General features: G+C 38.5%; 1 protein-coding gene across 10 annotated transcripts in view; it reads left to right on the top strand.

Moving 5' to 3' along the window:
- LOC113046992 (RNA binding protein fox-1 homolog 1) overlaps nt 1-10956 on the top strand; it is a 271768-nt gene extending 260812 nt beyond the window's left edge. For 7 of the 10 annotated variants that reach the window (XM_026208192.1, XM_026208196.1, XM_026208197.1 and 4 more), the window contains 2 exons: nt 7696-7771; nt 8930-10956. In XM_026208192.1, the coding sequence (XP_026063977.1) occupies nt 7696-7771; nt 8930-9052 (199 nt within the window). In that variant the 3' untranslated portion in view covers nt 9053-10956. Of the gene's footprint in view, nt 1-5157; nt 5211-7695; nt 7772-8929 lie in introns of all 10 variants that reach the window. The other 3 variants (XM_026208198.1, XM_026208195.1, XM_026208200.1) reach the window with 3 other exon arrangements.
- The last annotated feature ends 8599 nt before the right edge of the window (nt 10957-19555 follow it).

Genomic DNA, 19555 nt, shown 5'->3' with positions numbered 1-19555 from the left:
CGGATTTAAAACGATTGAATTATTCATTTGCAATGTAAATGACTTATCATCTCTCTTCCCTCATAAAAATAAATTATTCACGTCTCAATGAATAAGGTTTTTAGACAGTTGGAGTTTAATCGTTGAGTCTGCCTCGGTTAAAATAACCTCTCAGCACTGTTAGATGTTATCACCTCGTGTGAAAGATTTCATCTCTGATCTCCGCTAATCCTGCGAGTGTTTTGACTGCAGTTGATCTCTTACCTTCCATGGTGGCGGATATCAATACCCCAAAGCTTTATCTTAACAGAGTGGCGCACTCTGACACCCTGCCGTCCCGACAGCGGTCTCATTAGCCGTTAGCCAGTGCATCTGGTTGCAGCTCTCTGTCAGAGATGGCCAGGGTCAGCCTCCGATCTGGAGGCGGAGTCCGGGTCAGGGCTGCTTCTTTCCTTCCAGTCGCCTTTTAGATCTCAAGGCTCAGCCGGTCCCATCTGAACAGCTGCGGGCCGGGGGCACATGGGTCAGGAGTACACGGTAGCCTCGCTTCCTACAACCCACCATACTAGCATCAGCTGACCTCTGTCCCTGCGACACTTGTTCAGGAAAGGTTGAAGTGGCCCGTAGTGCGTGTTTCTGGCGCTCTGTGGACCGAGTTGAAATCCTCAGGGCTGGGGAGCAGCTGTGCAGGAAGCTAAAGCAACTCTTTAAACTCTTGTATGAAAGACCCGTTATTTAGTTGATTAGCAAATGATGCTACTAACACATACCAGGCATGCTCACGGGTGTAAAAAGCACTGAGGAATTATACTTGATGATGGACAGTCTGGGACTCCACACAATTAAAAATCAATGCATTAAGCTAAAATAATGCTTCAGGGAAAATATTTCTAAGTTTTTTTTTTTGTTAGTGCTGACACTTGAATGAGGTTATGTAAAGCCTCAAGTGTCTGTTGTCGACAATAGTTAAGATGTAATAGAAAAGCTTTGATTCGGATCATGTTTTTTCATCTCTTTATAAGGATGAATATAATGACGAATACAGTTACATAAGCAAATGATATTTGAATTAAAACATTGAATGGAACATAATTTGACTTTTTAGTTCAGGAAGATAAAATTTATGAACATCAATAAAAAAAAGTAAAAAAAAATAAAAAAAACTTTTTGAAATAACTGAATGCATTTATTTAGCAAGGTCACTTTAAATTAATGAAAAATTATGATGAAGCCATTTAGAATGTTATAAGAAATGATTATTATATTTATTATATTATATTATATATATATATTTTTTATATATATATATATATATATATAAATGCTGTTGTCTTGAGCTTCCTTTTCAATGGAGAATGCTGAAAAAAATTATGTTTCCACAGAAAAATAATGTTCCTTAATCACTAAATCAGCATATTTGAATAATTTCTGAAGGATTGTGACACTTAAAACTGGAGTAATGACTGCTGGCAATTCTAACTCTAACTCTAACTCTCTAATTCTTTTGAACTGTAATAATATTTCACAATGTCTCTGTTTTACTGTATTTGTGATTAAATGCCGCTTTGGTGAGCATAAGAGACTTATTTTCAAAACATTATACTCACTGACCCCATATTTTTGAATAGTAATGTATATTTGTTTTAAAACAAGAATGGATTTTCGTCATGATGACTGCTGAAATATGTACTTTGACTAAAAAGTATAATGTTTTAATTGTAAATCTAATTTAAGTAGCATTGCAAATATTTAGATTTAAGGTTAAGTAAACATTTCCCAAAACAGTTCTTATTTGTATGAAGGAAGTAGCATTACTCAAGTGATTTACACCCCTGAATGTGTTTGCAAGATGTCTGCATTTTACTTGGAAGTGCCTGCAACCATTGATCTCTATTATAAAGAGAGGAAAGACAGTGAAATATATTAGTTTAGTGTTTAATATTAAATTATAGAAATAAATACAGAATAGCAGTTAGAAGTATTATACAACAATATGTGTGATGTAGTCCAGTGTACCACTGCTTGTGACTTAAGCGTCTTCATGAAGTGCATGCTTATCTGTAATGTGGATGAATGGTTATATCTGAAGCCAGTTCTTTGTGTCTGATTTTGTAAGTGACTATGAGTTATAGATAGTGCACTATTTAATGCATGTGTTCACATGCATGTCTGCATTGAGCTTTACTCCCTATAGAGTAAATGTGTGAGTGTAACTGTGTGTGCACATTGGGACGGTCAATACTGTCATGCCGAATATATCATTGTATTCAAAACAAGCCCCCTAACATGATTAAGAGGGCCTATTTAATCTGAATGCTTAGTGGGAATGAATGATTCATTTAGTTATTAAATATAGCTCCAAGCGGCAATTAAAAGAGGGCCGAGCAATATGGCGGCCAAAGTCTCTAATTAGACGTGAGATCAAGCCATGACACATCATTTGTCACACCTGTGCAATGACTCGTGAAGCCTGCGCAGTTCAACCAATGATACAGCTCATTCTAGTTGGGTGTGTTTACCCAGAATGCACCATTTAGCCACACCCTGTCTGTATTATAAAAATCCTTAGAAAAGGGAATTTTTAGTTGAATTTTATTTTCATTCGTTATTTTCAACAGGGCTGAGGATTATACTCTAGTCTTTTCTACGCTTCACAAAGATGGTGCACTCAGTAATTTTTTTGTAGGTTTTTTGTTGTTATTGTTGCATATTGAACTTACTGACACCTAGTGGGCCGGATGCAGTATCACTCAAAAGCTTATTGTAACTATTCGCAGTAAGCCATGATGACAACAGTATTTTAAATTATATTAAATGATGTGATGTCAGTATGCCGATAATATGTTTTTTGTTTGTTTTTTTAAATCAAAATTTTCTCCGTAGTCTGTAATGGAATCAGGATATTTAACGACAATAAAATAAAATTTAGGGTGAGGTTTGTTTAATCGATTAAACCAGTCCGAATGCAAGTTTGTTCAAAAACTTTGTCTAAATATTTGTTTGGCTACTGGCTTAAAAGTCATTTTAGAAGAAGAGCTTACATTCATATTAAAAGCTATGAAAAATAAGCATTATTTTATTTGTTATAAGCATGCATGCATTTAGAAAGTAAATATCATCAGTTTTGATTTTAATTTTAACTAAAGCCTGGAATACACTACATGATATTTTCCCAGATTTTCTGCTGATTTACAGTCTGGAGAAGTCAATGCTAGCTACTGAAAGTCAGAGCCAGTCTTCCAGTCATAGAAAATCGCATAGTGTCTGATGGTCACAGCTTCAGACTATGATTCCACCCAGTCAGAGGAGATCAAACGTCAATTTTAGAGCACATCATGGTTGCGTCCGAAAGCCTACGCAGCTGACTTGCTGCCTTATGAGGCAATGACTTCTGAGGCAGGGTTTATGCACAAAGGCACCTCATGAAACTAATTTGGACAGACTTCTGAGGCAGTGTAACGGTTTAATAATCTGCAACAAAATAGAACAAGTTTTTTTGATAACTACACAAATATTTAATTACTATAATACTGATTTCTCGCTAGAACTAACATCAAAAGTTCAAAAAGTTCATCTGAAATATACATTTACACACAGACTGACCAACAAACACAACTTTCAGACACCATCTTTATTTTTTGGCTCAACCGTCACGGAATAGAACGCACAGGATTGTGGGTTATCCAAGGCAGCGAAGCATACATCTACTGTAGAAGGTACCTCCCGGACAGGAAGTGAAGCAGAATTTAGATTAGGACGTGCCTTGATGCCCTCCTGCCCTGGAATGCTTCTTCCAAAGGCAGCATTTTTGAGCTTTCGGATGCAGCCGTAGTTTTCATTTGTCATGTGTCTCCTAGCAACAAGGCACACGTTTATGCATGAGTTTGCTGTGATCAGAACAAACTTCACAGTCTGGTTATGTATGATCCTCAGCCGTTTAGTGTATGGCCAACAGTTTCCCTCTACCACTATTTTAAGTGTATGATGCCTAGTGTTTTAAAAATCTTTTCTGTCTGTGGTGTGTTCCAGGCTTAAGAGGTAGTAGTTAAAACAGTATAGATTTACAGTACAGTATAGTACATGTAGTGAAATATTTTTACAATTTAATAATAATTTTCTATTTTAATATATATAGGTGTGCTTTATTCTTGTAATGTAAAAGCTGAATTTTCAGCAGCTATTAGTCCAGTTTGTATTATCTATGTTTAAAACAGTTGTGTCGTGTAATTTTGAATTCATTACATACTTACATACTTTCTTCCAGATCCTCTGATGAATAGAAAGCTCAAAAGAACAGCATTTATTTGATATAGAAACATTTTATAACATGATAAATACCTTTATGGTCACTTTGAATAATTTAATGTGTTTTGGCCTAATAAGTGTGAAAATCAGAAATTCTCAAAATTTGCTATTTCTTTACATGCATAAAAATGATGGTAAAAAATAGCTGAGTGAACCTTGTCATTTTGACATTTTATAATATATCTCTATATAATAAATCTGTCCAGAATACAGTGGGAGCTCTGCTTTTCTCTCTCCCCTCGGCTCTCTCCAAAGAAAAGTTTATGGTGTACGGCATAAGCGCTTTTTGATGTATAATCTTATCTGTTTGATTTCCAGTATTATCCGTGTAGAATGGTCGCAGTCTCAGGTGTTTCTAACAGGCTCGATGGCCGATGGCTTTTATGTGACCGTTCAAGGCCATCCCAGCGCTATTCAGTAATGCTGTGAATGCAATTCCTTGACTTTTACAGAACAATAGTGATGGAGGGAGGGGGTTTACAGAGGAGAGGACGTTTAGAGTGGCTAAATCAAAGCGTCTCGCGCACAGCTGCAGTTTCTATTGAAGTCTGAGGTTATGATTTAGTCTCATCTCTGATATACTGTATATGTCTTTTTTACCCCTCTTCTTTATTCCCGCATTTGCATCTCCAATCCCCCTAGCATGCCTCTTCCCTGTTCCTCCATGTGGATACCGGTGCGGGGCCGCACACTGAGAGCTCTGCTTCTTTTTGCTTGTGAACTAAAACCCATTTATGCCATCCTCCCTCCCCCTCCCCCGCTTTCCATTCCCTAACACCCCCTCCTCTAACCCCAACACCCCCCCTCCCCCCACCCCCCTCGTCCATCCAGCCAGTCAGCAGGCAGTATTGTAAATTTTATCTTCTCTTGCAGAAATCATTTCGTCTTCGTTGCAGCAGATGAAATTTCTTGTAACACCTCCTCAGGTAAAATAAATAAATATAAATGAATACCAAATCACCCTCACTTTCTCGATGCACCCACGAGGGAGCGAGCATATACCCCCTTTTTTATGCACCCTGACAGTGAGTGCTTCTATTGCCCGGCTGTCTCCTTATTTCTGCCCCCCGTTTGATTACTAGATGTTACGTTTTTTCTGACTATGTTTCTCTTGTATGCTCTTTTTTGGACGGGTGGAGTAGTTTTGAAGTACTGCATGAGGATAGCTGGAAGGCATCGCATTCATAGTTCTCATCTTCTGTTTCTCTCTCCCATGGCACTGCTTGGAAGAGGCATGTGTTCCTTGAAGAGTGAAATGAACACGCTTGTCACGAGCTTGGAATCTGTGATTTTCCTTTTTTTTTTTCTGTCTCAATCTTCCTTGTGTTCCATTGTTCTTATGAGTTCTCCACCATCGCCCTTTCCATTAGATCTGTGTGTGTTTGTGTGTGTGTGTGCGCAAGAGGGCCTTTTTTTGGTTGGTTTGTTTGTGTCATTGTTTTGCAGGCGTGTGGTGCTGTTGTCATTGTCTTATCAAGGTTGCTCATGTAGTGTATGGTGTCTTGCACATTGGCTGTAGGTGGCTAGATCTCGGGAATGACACAAGTGTGATCGTTACTAGTTTGAGTCGTGATCTACCGAAATGAAAATGGACCTGTCCATCCGTGCATTGATTTTGTGACAGCCCTTTTTTCCCCTTACGTTTCCCCCCCCCCCCCCCTCAACCAGGGAAAATGAAAATGCTAACAAGGCTGTAATTTAGCAGAAGGCACTTTCTTGAAGACATCAGCTGTTTTCTGTAAATCACAATTGGAATGTGTAATTTGGAGTCTGAAAAACGTCTAATTGTCCCAGTTCAATAATTGCTGATAACCCCAAAGGCTGTGCGCATCCTGTTCGCAAACCCACGTATAATCAGTAAGTAAGAAAAGCGGAGAAGGTCCGCATACAGAGCCCCCAAAGCACAGCCCAGCATTGTTTAAAGAAATCATAGAAATGAGCTGTCTGTTCGGTCTCCTGGTGGGAAAAGTCAATACATTTAGAGGAATGGCGCTGCTGGAGCACACATTTTCCAAAATAATGAGCATCTAGTCAATAATGCAGATATATCCCAGCCATCTGAGATTTATTAACCTGTATCTCAGGGCCCAGATCTAATTTAGCCGTATGTAAGAGTCACTGGTGTTCATTAACAAACATAGAGCCTACCAGTCTCATAAATCAAGGTTGTTGTTTTTTTACTTCAACCTGTCTCAATGGGCGGCAGGAGGAGCCTAGTATAACGGATCATAGAAAGGAACAAACCGATAGTCACAAGGACGAGTTTAAGTTTAAATGTGTAGTGTGTTTCCAGCAGGCACTGCTAGAACGGCAATTAAAATCCCCAGTTCTTGCATATGGGTGACTCGTCCAATGAACGTTTTTTCCCTTACTTAATACTTTAGGAATAATTCACCAAGTGCTATATCCTGAGGGTCACCTTTTCAATCTTAGCTCTAGTCTGCACTGCACACTCATTAAAACGAACCCCTGTAAACACAGATAATGCAGGTCAAACAAAATACTTTGTTGCCGCGCATTGAAATATGAAGACGGAGCAATTGTGTAGTGAATAACAATGTTTATACAGTGGATTAACTTCGTAATCGCCAGGAGTGGAAGAATATGTAAATTGCCTCATTTCTCTGCCCTCTGATTGGTTCTTTATCTGGTCCAGGAACACCATGCATGCGTAACAAGGCTCTGAGGAGCCGATATTCCAGGTTGTTTCCCAACACAGTGATCTTAACTCCTGATCGAACTTTAAGGGAGAACCGGGTGAGATCTCAGGATAAAAGACACTGAAAAAGTATAAAATAAGCTCACATTTACACTAAACATGCTGCGGTATTTTCATAAAGTCAGCCCCAGACGAGAATAATGAATAGATGTTTTGTTTCGGTTTTTAGGTGCAAGTACTGTATAACATCGATCACTGGTCTGTTTATTTGTATTATTTGTATTTTTTTTCTGGGATGTATTTCTTTGCCTTTTCGATCAATATGCCTAAATTAAACTACTAAAAAATTGAAGGGTTGTTTGTGCAAGTGTATAGAAAAAGCAAGCAAATTCCTCTTGGTACCGATTTGCTAAGTTGGTAGGTACAAACAGATATTGCCGTAAGCGCTGGCATCCATAAACATACAATTAGAGTGAACAGAGCATCTAGTGAGGTCTTGCACAAGTGGCCCTTCAACTTTCAAACAGTGATGTCTTCCTCTTTGACCTGTGCAGCATGACTGCAAGAGCCATGTGATCTCCTCCTCTCTGACTTCATTTGATTGTCATTTCCAAACACTCAGAAATCATCACCATATGTGGTTGCTTCAGTCCGTGGTGTCGTATATGACTGTATGACATTTGTGTTTGCATAGAAAAGAAGCGATTTTCAACTAGGCAGGGTGATCTGACCATCCCTCCGTGTTTCCACAGTTACGGACGAGTTTATGCTGCCGACCCCTACAACCACGCACTTGCTCCAGCAGCCGCATACAGCGTTGGTGCCATGGTGAGCGTGAAATTTCGTCTCGACCTGCCTCGATTCCTCTTTCTTTTTTCCTCTTTCCTCATTACCCCCTTTATTTATCCCTTCCCTGCTCTTTTCTCGGTGCACGCTTGTCATGTACGCTCATTCTTTTCCCTGTTCTTCCCACCTTTTCCTCCTGCATGGATTTTAGCACTGCTGACATCTCCTCACTTAAACTTAATTGAATTTGTCTCTTGTGCTAACGGCAGCTGAAATGCCACATTAATCCTCCCAGTAAACGTGATAAATGTCTTAATTTCTTGGCAGTGTAGTGCATGTTAGTTATTATATTTCTAATTTTGTGAATATCACCTAGCCGAGCGCTCCACTTAATGGAGTAATTAGTCATTTTGATAATTAAATCCATCACCTAAGTGGTGCTGTAGCAACAGCTAAAAGAGGGAGGGAGAAGAGAGGAGACGGTGTGATGAAAGAGTGCGAGGAAGACGGACAAGAGTCTCCAGGCACACACTACAATATGCGATTTGTTTATACTCGGACTGTTTTGATCGCAAAGCGTCCACGTTGCATACAAAACGCACGCTGCAAAGATCAATTTCTTAATTTCTTAATTCTTCAATTTCGTTTGTGTAAGTTAATAATACTTTGTTTTACTTTTTTTGTAAAAATAACTGTTTGAAAGTTTTACGTTTCTTGTTTTAAGAAGAAACCTCTCGAAGGGTGTGGTCGTGTTTACTACTGCATAATTTTTGTTGGCGAAATAGATGCAATTCTTCATTCGCCGCGCAGAATAACAAAGCTGCTTTGTTTAATAGAGACTTCTAAGTGAGCTACGCTATTAACAACAAACAATTTAGTTTTTTTATGCACCTGAATTTTTTTTTTTACTTCAAGATACTGGGAAATGAGAAAAAATAAGTTAAGAAAATGTTTTTTTGCAGCATTTGTTGCTTTTTTTTTTGGGCTCTGTTAACTCATGTATTTCTCTCATCCCGTTTTGCGTTTTTAAGTAGCTAAATGCATCTCTTCTGGCATGAGGTGTGTTGGTGTGCTTGCTGCATGATGGAACGTGATTGGTTACGTCCGGGGGGTATGTACGGCAAATAGCCTGAATGCTAGCGGAGGTCTCCTCTGAACTGTGTCAATTAAACATGTCCAAACCCGTGGCTTCTCTTCCAGAATGCTTTCGCTCCCTTGACTGATGGCAAGACCAGAAGCCACGCCGACGATGTGGGTCTCGTTCTTTCTTCTTTGCAGGCTAGTATATACCGAGGTGGATACAGTCGTTTCGCGCCATACTAAAAAAAAAAAAAAAAACCTTTCAAAATCTATTGAGAATCTTCCTGTGGGGGTAACGGAGGAGTAATTCAGAGGCCTGGGTATTGCAATACATGCAGTAGTGCATCATTTTAGCATCTCTTAAGAGAGAGAAGACAAAAACTGATATTTTTCATCTTATACCTCAGATATTTTGTGCTGTGTATTTTAATATTGTGGGTTTTTAATTTCTAAAGATTACATAGATTGTTGGCTGTAGAGGTTTCTGTGGTGATCTAGAGAGCTGCTAGATTTTAAAAAGATGAAGAAAAAAAAAGAATAAGATACAAATTGTTAGGGCTTTATCATGTAAATGAGTTATGTATGATAAATATTCAAGTCACTTCGGGGTTATCATATTTTGTAAGAGTGTAAGTGACTAAAGTCGTCCAGTGGTTTCTGCTTCCGTTTGACATCGCCTTTCGTCTTTCTTTTGGTTTCTTTTGTTTCTGGGTTCTGTGCCGTAGAGGAAGAGTGCGCAGGGGGTTGTGGGTAGGAGTAGATACGGGCGTGGTGGGCCAAAGACCGGGGGCTGTCCCCCGAAGTGCAGTGAAGATACAGAGCCGGTCAAAGAGACCACTGAGGTATCAGTTATTTAAGCTGTCTTATATCAGTCATTACTCAAAGCCAAAGGTTATGTTCCTGGGGTGTTCAGTGTGTATATTCAGACTATACATAGCAGCTCGTAGAAACTCCCCAAAAATTCACCACGACAGTATTTTACTGTTTAACTATTATCTAGTCCTTAAGTCAGACCCACACTAGTTTAGGCCTACCACGAGATGTTCTTTTTATATTACGGTACTTCCAGTACGTCGATTGATATAAATGCTGACTTTTATAATAAGGGAGAGACGAAACACAAAAAAATATAAAAAAAACAGACGTTGGCGGTAGTGCCGGTTACGTTTATCTTCTTTTTTTTCTGTTTTGTTTTGGTTCATTTTTTTATTTTTTCTCAGAAGTTAAGAAACTCTGATTATTTGTATAAGACGAGAGTGGGGGAAAAAATAAACTAACAGTGTATTCGATTTGATCTGTGCAGTGAAAATGTTCTCTTATACGAAAAACACAACTGTATAATGTTTTAGATTTAGTGTGGTAGACCAACTGTTAGAGAAAGGTGTCTCATTTTTTATGGAATCATACACAGATTTATATCAACACTTTACAAGTAATGCAATCATTATGTAGATATAATCATAGTATTTTTGTCAACTGTACATTTTTGCACACACACAACCTGCAATTTTTCCATCACTACTACTACTTCTTCTCAATTGTGGGACGTTCTGTTGTCTGTTCTCCTTTGGTTCTCTGCTTCTTTCGAGTGTTTCGTTTTGATATCATTTTTAATGTGACATCCTTTGTACTATTATTTTCTAGAACACAGCCTTTACACTTTGAAACTGTTTGATTATCGAGAAACTGAGAAATATATGACTTGTGAAAAAGATATCTATATGTAAATAGGAATAATGATAACTATGTCATTTACAAGTGCTACACAAACAAGCTGTCGAGGTGTTCTTGAAGAGTCGCAGCTTGGCTGTGCATACGCGAAGACTTCCCTTCATGTTGTTTACAAGTATACCTAATTAGAGGTGTTTGTCACATATCTCATTTTTTCTTTCTTTTGTATTTATAAAAGTTTCAATTGCATAAAATACAAAACAAAAGAGCAGCTCCAGTTTATCCGGCTGCAAATATCCTCTTGTGTACTGTGTGCATCACATCACACAACTTGGCAAAAATATCTTACCCACTGCTGTGATTCTGCTCTTTCTGCTTTAAGTACGTGTTGTGGACCGGCTTTCTCCTTGTCATTGTATGTGCATGCACTATGATCTGCATAACAATAACCATCAATAAAGTTTCTCAAGATAACGGGAATTTGTCTCGGAATTTCTTTGCACCACGCCGGCTGCCGGATCTTATATTCAGATGATGGAGTGCGTTTGTCCTCTGATCTGATTTCATTGACTAAAATTGCATTGAAAAGCTCAAGGCGAAGAGCAAATGATCATCTCCGAGGAGGTTAAGTGGAATTGATGCTGCCAGGTCGGAGGTGGTCATCTGTACACCTTTAAGAAGACTCTGTGTTTAGGATGAAGGAGCGAGATCGGATTCCTGCGGTCTGATTAGGTTATCCCACCCACCTTCAGGGTTATGAAACATCTCCGGTGTGCAGATCTTTCCAAAAAGGAAGCCACAATATGGGCTTATTTTCAGGTGCAGTTAAGGTTTGAACCAAGAAAGTGGCGCACAATCACATATAGCTGTAGATTTTGTTTTTCATTTGCATAACGAATGACAATATTGCGACCGTGCTGTGAAGAACGCTACTTTGGAGAATGATGGGACCCTGAACCTGTCTGCCCCGAGTAACTGTAAGTAGCAGATATTCATTATCTTCCGCTCATTTCGCTAAGGTATGACGGAATTTCATAAATTATGTACAGTGCAGATAGTTCTAATTGAAGAAAAGAAGAATTACCCCACATTCTCGATTTGATCAGTGTAATTGGAAAAACTTAGCCAGAGGTTCCTTGGAAAGATAAGCAATATAAATGTGTAAATGTGATGAAGGAGTCACATTATGCTAGGTAATTACAACACCTCTTCACAGAAATGGGTGATCAATAATTAACGTATCTCGGGTCACAAGTCGGGGACATAATTTAAAATTGGTTATTAATTCTATTATGAAAAATGTACATTCTCTTCAGATTATGTTGCCGAGTCCACGGGGAGAGGTAAAGGAGGTCTAGTGGTTTTAATTCAGTCTCTCTCTCTCACGCACTCGCCGCTCGGGCCCTCTTCCCACCGGCTCTGTGAGAGCTGTCAGTAATGTGATGATTTATGTTTCTGAATTAAATCATGTATTAAATGAAGTAATTTGGTTCTCTTTGCTCAGTTTGATTGGTTGAATGAGACTGGATTGATTATGACGCAGATTGGAGGGAGTGGACAATGGCTTTCTCAAGATCGGTCAGCCGTTGCTCTCTCTTCACACTGCAGACTTGCAAATCACAGTTGTCACTATAGGATTCATTGTGGGATTGTTCAAAAATTCAGATTTTTTGAATCAAGGGAGAAGGTTCACTTAATATGGGTTATCTTAAACTGATCATCCACCCTATTCTTAAGGCCTGCTTACACCAAGAACGATGACCACAATATCAACATCTTCACCAAGGCAGGATATTGTTTGTTTATTATAATCATGTGCTGCAATTATGTCTTCAGACACTTTAAATGTGCATTCTCATTAAAGCAGGAATTCAAATCAAGAAAAAAAAAATGTTCAACTTCTAAATATAGAGAAATAAGTTTTATAAGTTAAAGTAACTACAATAATTTAATTGTACAATTCCAGAAGTCTGAGGATGGATTTAATTAAATATCTTATTTTAAAACTTATTATTTTGTCTTATTTTATTTTGGAGGCCAATTCACATCATGGATGATGATGATCATCTATTAAGTTGGTTCAAAAAACAACTATAACTATATTGACACAAAGGACTGATGTCATTGAGTCGTTGGAATCATACTAGACATAAAAAGGTAAGCATCCGCATTTGAAGTAGCGGATGCTTACAAACAACAAAACATGTTCGTCTGTTGATGTGGAAGCTAATATAGTTATTGTTCTTGATGCAAATTGGTCTCAAGTCATCTCGAAGCCCCCTAGTGGACCCCGGCTCTGTTTTTCAACATTATACAGTCACAGGCTTTTAAATGTAGCTATATGTGTTCATTAGAGAGACAGCAGGACTGGGCTCCAGGAGGAAAAGGCCATACGTCACGACACTCGTAATTAAAAAAATGTCATCCCGTTGCAGTTTACCCTGCGTCTCCGAAGCCATTCCTCACGAACAGGACCTGCACGAGTTCCTGTCATATCTAAGATTTGTGCACTGCGCCTAACAGCCTCTTACCTGTGTGAGCTTTATCAGGCCCTCGCACTTAAATTGTCACCAGTCAGCTGGATTTCATGCAAACTTTCTCAGCACTCATGACACGAGCTGATACAGGAGGTGCACATTATGAATGAATGACTGAGTGAGCTAGAGGGAAGCAGGAGGCAGCAGGGCAGAAGCTAATCGCCTCTCCATCATATCTGTTCTGCTCCACTTTCTCCCGCAGAGTCTCTGATAATAGACATTTCATCAGAGATTAGGCACCAGGCCTCTAAACACTGCTCCAGGGAGCCCTCGTGTCGCTGCCAGCGCTTCGACTGCACGCCGCTGAGGGAAGCTCTTCGCCCTCCTCCTCCTCCTCTTCCTCCCGCAGCCCTGTCTTTTTCCGGAGTCTCCAAATGACTCATCAGACCCATAATGCAAATGAGAGCTATGTTGAGATGCCTGGGTCTTGTTTTCATTCGACTGGAGCCCCCGTGGAATCCACCAACGCCGTGATGCAACGCGCCGCTTTCAATTTCAAAAGGCCGCCGATTTGATCGCGCCTGCTAAATTCAGTTTCACTCGGGCTTTCGGTTCACGTGAGGTAACGTGACGAGATTGTCAGCATTCCTGAGGTGCCGCAGATGACATCACCACTGTGCAGAAAGAGCTGATGTGAGTGTGATGTATGCGAACAATAATGTGCAGCACTCTGTGTGAAGACATCAAACAGGCACAATGGACCTTTTAGCTCTCTTTTGGTATTCGAAAGCACTCCTAAAAAGGATAATCTTAGTCCTGGATTCTGATTGGTTTATAAAGTGTTCTAGCCATGATATAATTATAATTAAAAAATATATATTATTATATGCAGGAAAATCCCTATCACTTATATTACACACTAATATTACAGTTCAGAAGTCTGGGGGCAGTAAGGCTTCTTTTAATGTTTTTAAAAGACATCTGTTGCTCACAAAGACTCCATTAACTTGATTAAAAAAAAAAAAATGACATAAAAATAAACATGCACAATTTCAATATTGTGAAATATTTCTTGTGATGTTATTAAAGATGCATCCTTGATGAACAGGAGTATTATTAACTGTAAAAATTACCTAACAATTTCATAGCTATCTATCTATCTCTGTCTATATATATGTGTGTGTGTGGGTGTGGGTGTGGGTGTGGGTGTGTGTGTGTGTGTGTGTGTAAAGAATAAATATAATATGAATGAACATACTGTAAAGTATAATTAAAGGGGCAATTTAAGTAAATAGTAAATAATGGGGTAATTTACATTTTAAATAAATCAATTTAATGAAATCTATATAACATCCCATTAATGTGCAGCATCTATCTTATACATTACAATTACTATAATTTAAATGGTATGTTTAATTTAAAAATAAATGAGATATTACTTAGTTTTAATGTGTTTTGTTAACTGTTTTGTAGCCTGTGGTTATGATAATTGCGTTTCAGCGATCACATCTCACGTAGAGCAGGGGTCTTATTGTTTTCACAGAGCGCTTGAGCTATGATGAAGAAATATCTATTCTCTTTGCGTCACATGATTTAACGTGTCCATATTGGGAAACAGAAAATGGCATTAGTTCAAAACCATAATATCGGTTATTAAATTGGCAAATGCCTGTGGTGGCAGAAACAAGTTCATCTTTATACAGCTGAGGTGATAAAGGATTAGCTGGAAAACCGAAGAGAGCCGTGTCTCCTCCAAAAAAAGAGCCTTTAGATGTTTTGAACATCTGCAGTGAAAAGGCATATGGATAAAATTGCATAGCAAAAACAAAACAACAACAAAAGTGCTAGGGAGCTATGCTTTTAGTCAAACTGTTTGTATGCTCAGTTTGCAGTGTTAATAGTAGGCCAAGTGTACACATATGGGAACTGCTCTATACTGTAAACACAAGCTTTAGGAAGAATGACTCTGTATACTATATGTTACAGGGTCTATGATTGTCAGAATGAACCTCCCTCTGAAGTAGCAGCTTTTACAGTCCTGTGGTGTGATTATAGAGATGCTTATTCCCATCTCCAATCCTTCTACAGTATGAACCATCACCATTATATAGCGAGGTTATGTAACCCAGTGCCTTAGGAGCCGATGGAAGTGATGTGGTTTCTAATATGTGGAGTAGTGGCAGCTGTTATTGATGGTGTTATTACAAAAAAAAAAAAATTACATTAATGCTGTGAAATTAACCCTTAATGTCTAACTGCCATTCTTTGGTTTTTGAGTTAAAAGAAAAAGGAGGAAACGGGCTTGATGGAAAATGTTGTAATTATGGACTTCATTCATCCAGACATGTAATTTAGTTTTAAATTAAATCTATTAAATACATATTCTGGAATGACTATGATCCATTAAATATATGTATTGCGTTTAAATACAGAATGTGGTGTTCTCTCATTTCAGCGTAACAAAACACACTCGTTATTTTATTTTTGCTGTCACTCATTTTATTTGTAGAGTTCAAGAACATCTGTTGACGTTTCCCCAAGGGCACTGGGTTTGGTGAAAACACCGGTAGGAGCATATTTTAACTATAGTTTTCAATTATGGATTATCATGCAAAGCTGTGAGCACATTTAATAGACGGCTACTTTTAAGAAAACAACCCTCGAGACCCTCATGAAATCCCTCGCAGTGTGCCGTTGCTTATTTGTTTTGGCACATTTAGTCACAAATCATGGTCTTCACATGTCTGAAATCTCATGCATGAGATTTGCATCTGATTTGTGCAGTTCAGAACGTGAGCAGTGAGTCCATTGTGAAATGCATGGAATACAGGAGCATAGAAAATCTGATTTTCATGGTCTGATAATATGCAGACACTGGAGAAAACACTGTTTTTATTGAGTCTTATTTTTCCTCTCCCTTCCTCTCACCAAAATATTTTCTTAAACATTTCTTTACGGAAGCAAGGCATTTCCATTACGTTATTACATTTTCCTTTGTCTCTCTCTCTCTCTCTCTTTCTGAAAAAAAAGAAAAAAGTGCAGCCTTTAGTTCCGTGTGCATCACTCAAAATGCTTTTAGCAGCACAATAGAATATCATTCATGTGTTTTTACGGGAACACGTGTTATGCGCAATTCAATAGCTCAATATTCCATAAATGCTCTCTCATGAAACATCACCGGTGTGAGATGAAACGCTGATTGGTTTTATTATCTATAGTGTAGTGGGGTCGGATGGATGGAAAGAGTTTATTACCACTATTGTAATTTATTTTTGTTTTACTAGCTCTTCTCATCGACCCTTCTCACTTGATCCTCACTAGCTGAGAGTTTCAAACGTTCAGCGCGTGCATTCTCTGTGTTTTACCGCCACCTGCTGGTCACACAGAGAAAAGATTTGAGTTGTAGGAGCCAAAACTAAATAGTTTTGTAAGGGGATATCGATCACGTTTTTGCATTTAAAACGCGAGATGTACGGCAGGTGTATTTTGATTTTTGAAAATAGTTAGTGTTTATATAGAAAACCAATTGAAAAGAACCATATGGAATGCAAAAGGCTTTCGGTGTGAACGGCCCATCGGACATAACTTAGCTTTATCACAGCAAGCAGTGCTCGTAGCGTGAACACATATAATAAGTGATGCTTCGTAATGACAGTAGATGAGGAGAAGAATGGCTAGCTCCTCCCTCCTCCTGCTCCCCAGCCTCAATCCCATCAGTTCCAGAATCCTTTGCCCAAATACATCACAAGCCATATCTCCATACCGCTGACATCTAGGTCGACTGTGGTTTGACATGGCAAGCGATCTAGCCTCTTTTTTCCTCCTCTCTGTCTCATTAACTCCCTCACGCGCACTCTTTCCCTCCATCTCTCCCATCACACGCACACCCACTCTTTCCTCATTCTCCCTGTCTCCCTCTCTGTCTCAGATCCTCTCTCTCTCTCTCTCTCTCTCTCTCTCTTCTCTTCCTACCTTACTGTTGGCCTCCTCACACCCAGAACCTCCATATGCTGCTCTTTAATATTTGATCAGCTCCATCTTGTCTGCAGCACCAGTGACTTCATGGGATAAATAACGTCTGCCTGCATCTCTTCGGCTCCCCGCGTGCATCTGCAGTGCGCAATTACGCACAGAATTTATGAGAGGCAGCAGCTTTGTTTATTTGCAAACTGCTCGCAGTAATTGATGCCAGTGAGAAGTGCGGCTGCTTCTGGCCCTCGCGCGCAGACCCCGGCCCCGATCACTTTCTTTTTACGTTTTTACGACTAAACAGCTTGGTCGCTGGAGCTGGCGCGCTTGCAGCGTGGTAAATATTCGTATCTCTCAAAGCGACGGTCTTTAGGTCGGGGTTTATTGGAAGGTGAGGGGCCTGCCGCAGTGAGGGGAGACAACAGATGAAGGCTGATGTGGTGTATGTGGTGCATGCGGTGTTGGGCTGGAGCCGCCACCAGGTGCACTTCAATGCAGTGCGTGCAGAGTTTCTCAGGTGCAAAAAAATAAAAAATAAAATAAAAATAAAACATGTCAGAGTTAAAACTGTAGCCTACTTATCCTGGCTGGAATATTCCTTTAATTATACTTGCAGTATTTGGAATGAATGAATGGATCTATCCAAGCGAGAATAATTGTGACACTAATACTGTCCCAGACATGCATAAATCCATACACTACAAAACACACTATCAATCAGTTTTGATGTTGTTCTTGTTTTTTTTTGGCTCATTATGTAAAACTTTAAAAGAGAGAGAAGAAAGAAAGAGAGAAAGAATATAAAAAGAAAATTTGGTGTATAACATTATATATATATATATATATATATATATATATATATATATATATATATATATATATATATATATATATATACATACATACATACATACATACATAGATACATACATACATATATATATATATATAGTGTTTGTGTGTGTGTGTGTGCGCGGGTTAAACCTAGTGGTCTGATGGATAGTGGCAAAGCTTGTTAAAGATTTATAATTATAGTCTTCTCTTATTTTTTTCTTTCTTTTTTTTGTTTTTGTTTTTGTATACACACACACACACACACACACGTTTGTTTCTGTGAATTGTTGGGACTTTCCATAGACTTACAGAAACCTGTTTGCATTGATGCACTTTAAGATCATTTACTGCCATTTGCTTCTCACAATGTAGCATAAACAAGTACACTCACAGACACTGTTACTAACTGTATCTGCCAGTTATTCTACAGTCAATTATTCTACAGATGTTAAAATATATTTTACTGTACAACATTACAAAAAATAGTTGAGGCAGAGGAAGAACTGTTGATATTGGAGGTGTTTCTTCAAGCATACAATAAAGGTTCACAAATTCAAAGACACTATTTCTATCCACCAGCAGAGGGAGACAAGGATTGCGTAATGTGGCAAAGTCCTCAGAAAAAAAGGATGTGGAGCTTTTCATCAGCTCTAAGAATATAATCGAAGCGTCTACAGATAACGCTGTAATCAAGGTTGAATGAATGACTGTGATCTCATCTCCACAGGAGAGGAGTTCAAGATCAACCTCAAATAGCAAGGCCTTCAAATATTCAGAAGGAAGTGGAGCAGAAGGTCTCTGAAATAAAGCTTTACATCTCAGACTTGGCCTGACATTTCTGCATTTCTGCTCATCCTTCAAACAGCGCCTGAGATATGATTTTTGTTATTACATGTGCTCATGTTAAGATGCATTTTTTTTAATCTCATCATCTCCATGATTTCCTGATGTTCATTGAAACTCATTGTAGTATAAATAAAGAAATCCATCATTAGGGTGTTTTACCTCAAACTGTTTCTAAGATGCAAGTACTATGTTCCTAATATTGCTTTCTCCAGTGAAAAAAGTTGTCTTGTCTTATACAGGGAAGAAATGTGCCCAGATAAAGCAGTGTTTACATGCAAAAACAACTCTAAACAAATATATAGGTAGATTGAGAGGACAACTGGGAATGGACGTTTTGCATTGGAAGAACCAGTATTATGGATTAGTTTGGCCAGAAGCAGCATTTTAATGTTGAAACGAATCAGTGATGGATTTGATTCTACAGACATGCAGTTTTTCACTTTAAAAGACATTAACTGATGGACTGGATTCTTGTGGACTGCTTTGATCTTGTTATCAGCTGTTTGGACTCTCATTCTGACGGCACCCATTCACTGCAGAACATCCATTGGTGAGCAAGTGATTTAATGCTACATTTCTCCCAAACTGTTCTGATGAAGAGAAAAAAATCTTGGTTGGCCTGAAGGTGAGTAAATGTACATGTTTGGTTTAACTGCAAACCTAATAGTTTGTCATTGTCTTATGTATGCACAGTTGCCATATCCTTCAAGTGTGATATATATATATATATATATATATATATATATATATATATATATATATATATATATATATATATATATAAATGTGTGTGTGTGTGTGTGTGTGTGTGTGTATAAGCTATTCTACATTCAAAATTATCTTAAGTGGTATTTTGCTAATTATGAGAAACAACATGATAATAGTAATCATATTATAAAATCCATACTCATATATTCAAGACTGCACTTAGGATTTTTTAAGTAGGATT

This window comes from Carassius auratus, chromosome 28, assembly GCF_003368295.1.
Source record: "Carassius auratus strain Wakin chromosome 28, ASM336829v1, whole genome shotgun sequence".
NCBI lineage: Eukaryota > Metazoa > Chordata > Actinopteri > Cypriniformes > Cyprinidae > Carassius > Carassius auratus.
The sequence above is the reverse complement of the archived record's forward strand: the minus strand, read 5'-3'. Positions and strand labels throughout refer to the sequence as shown.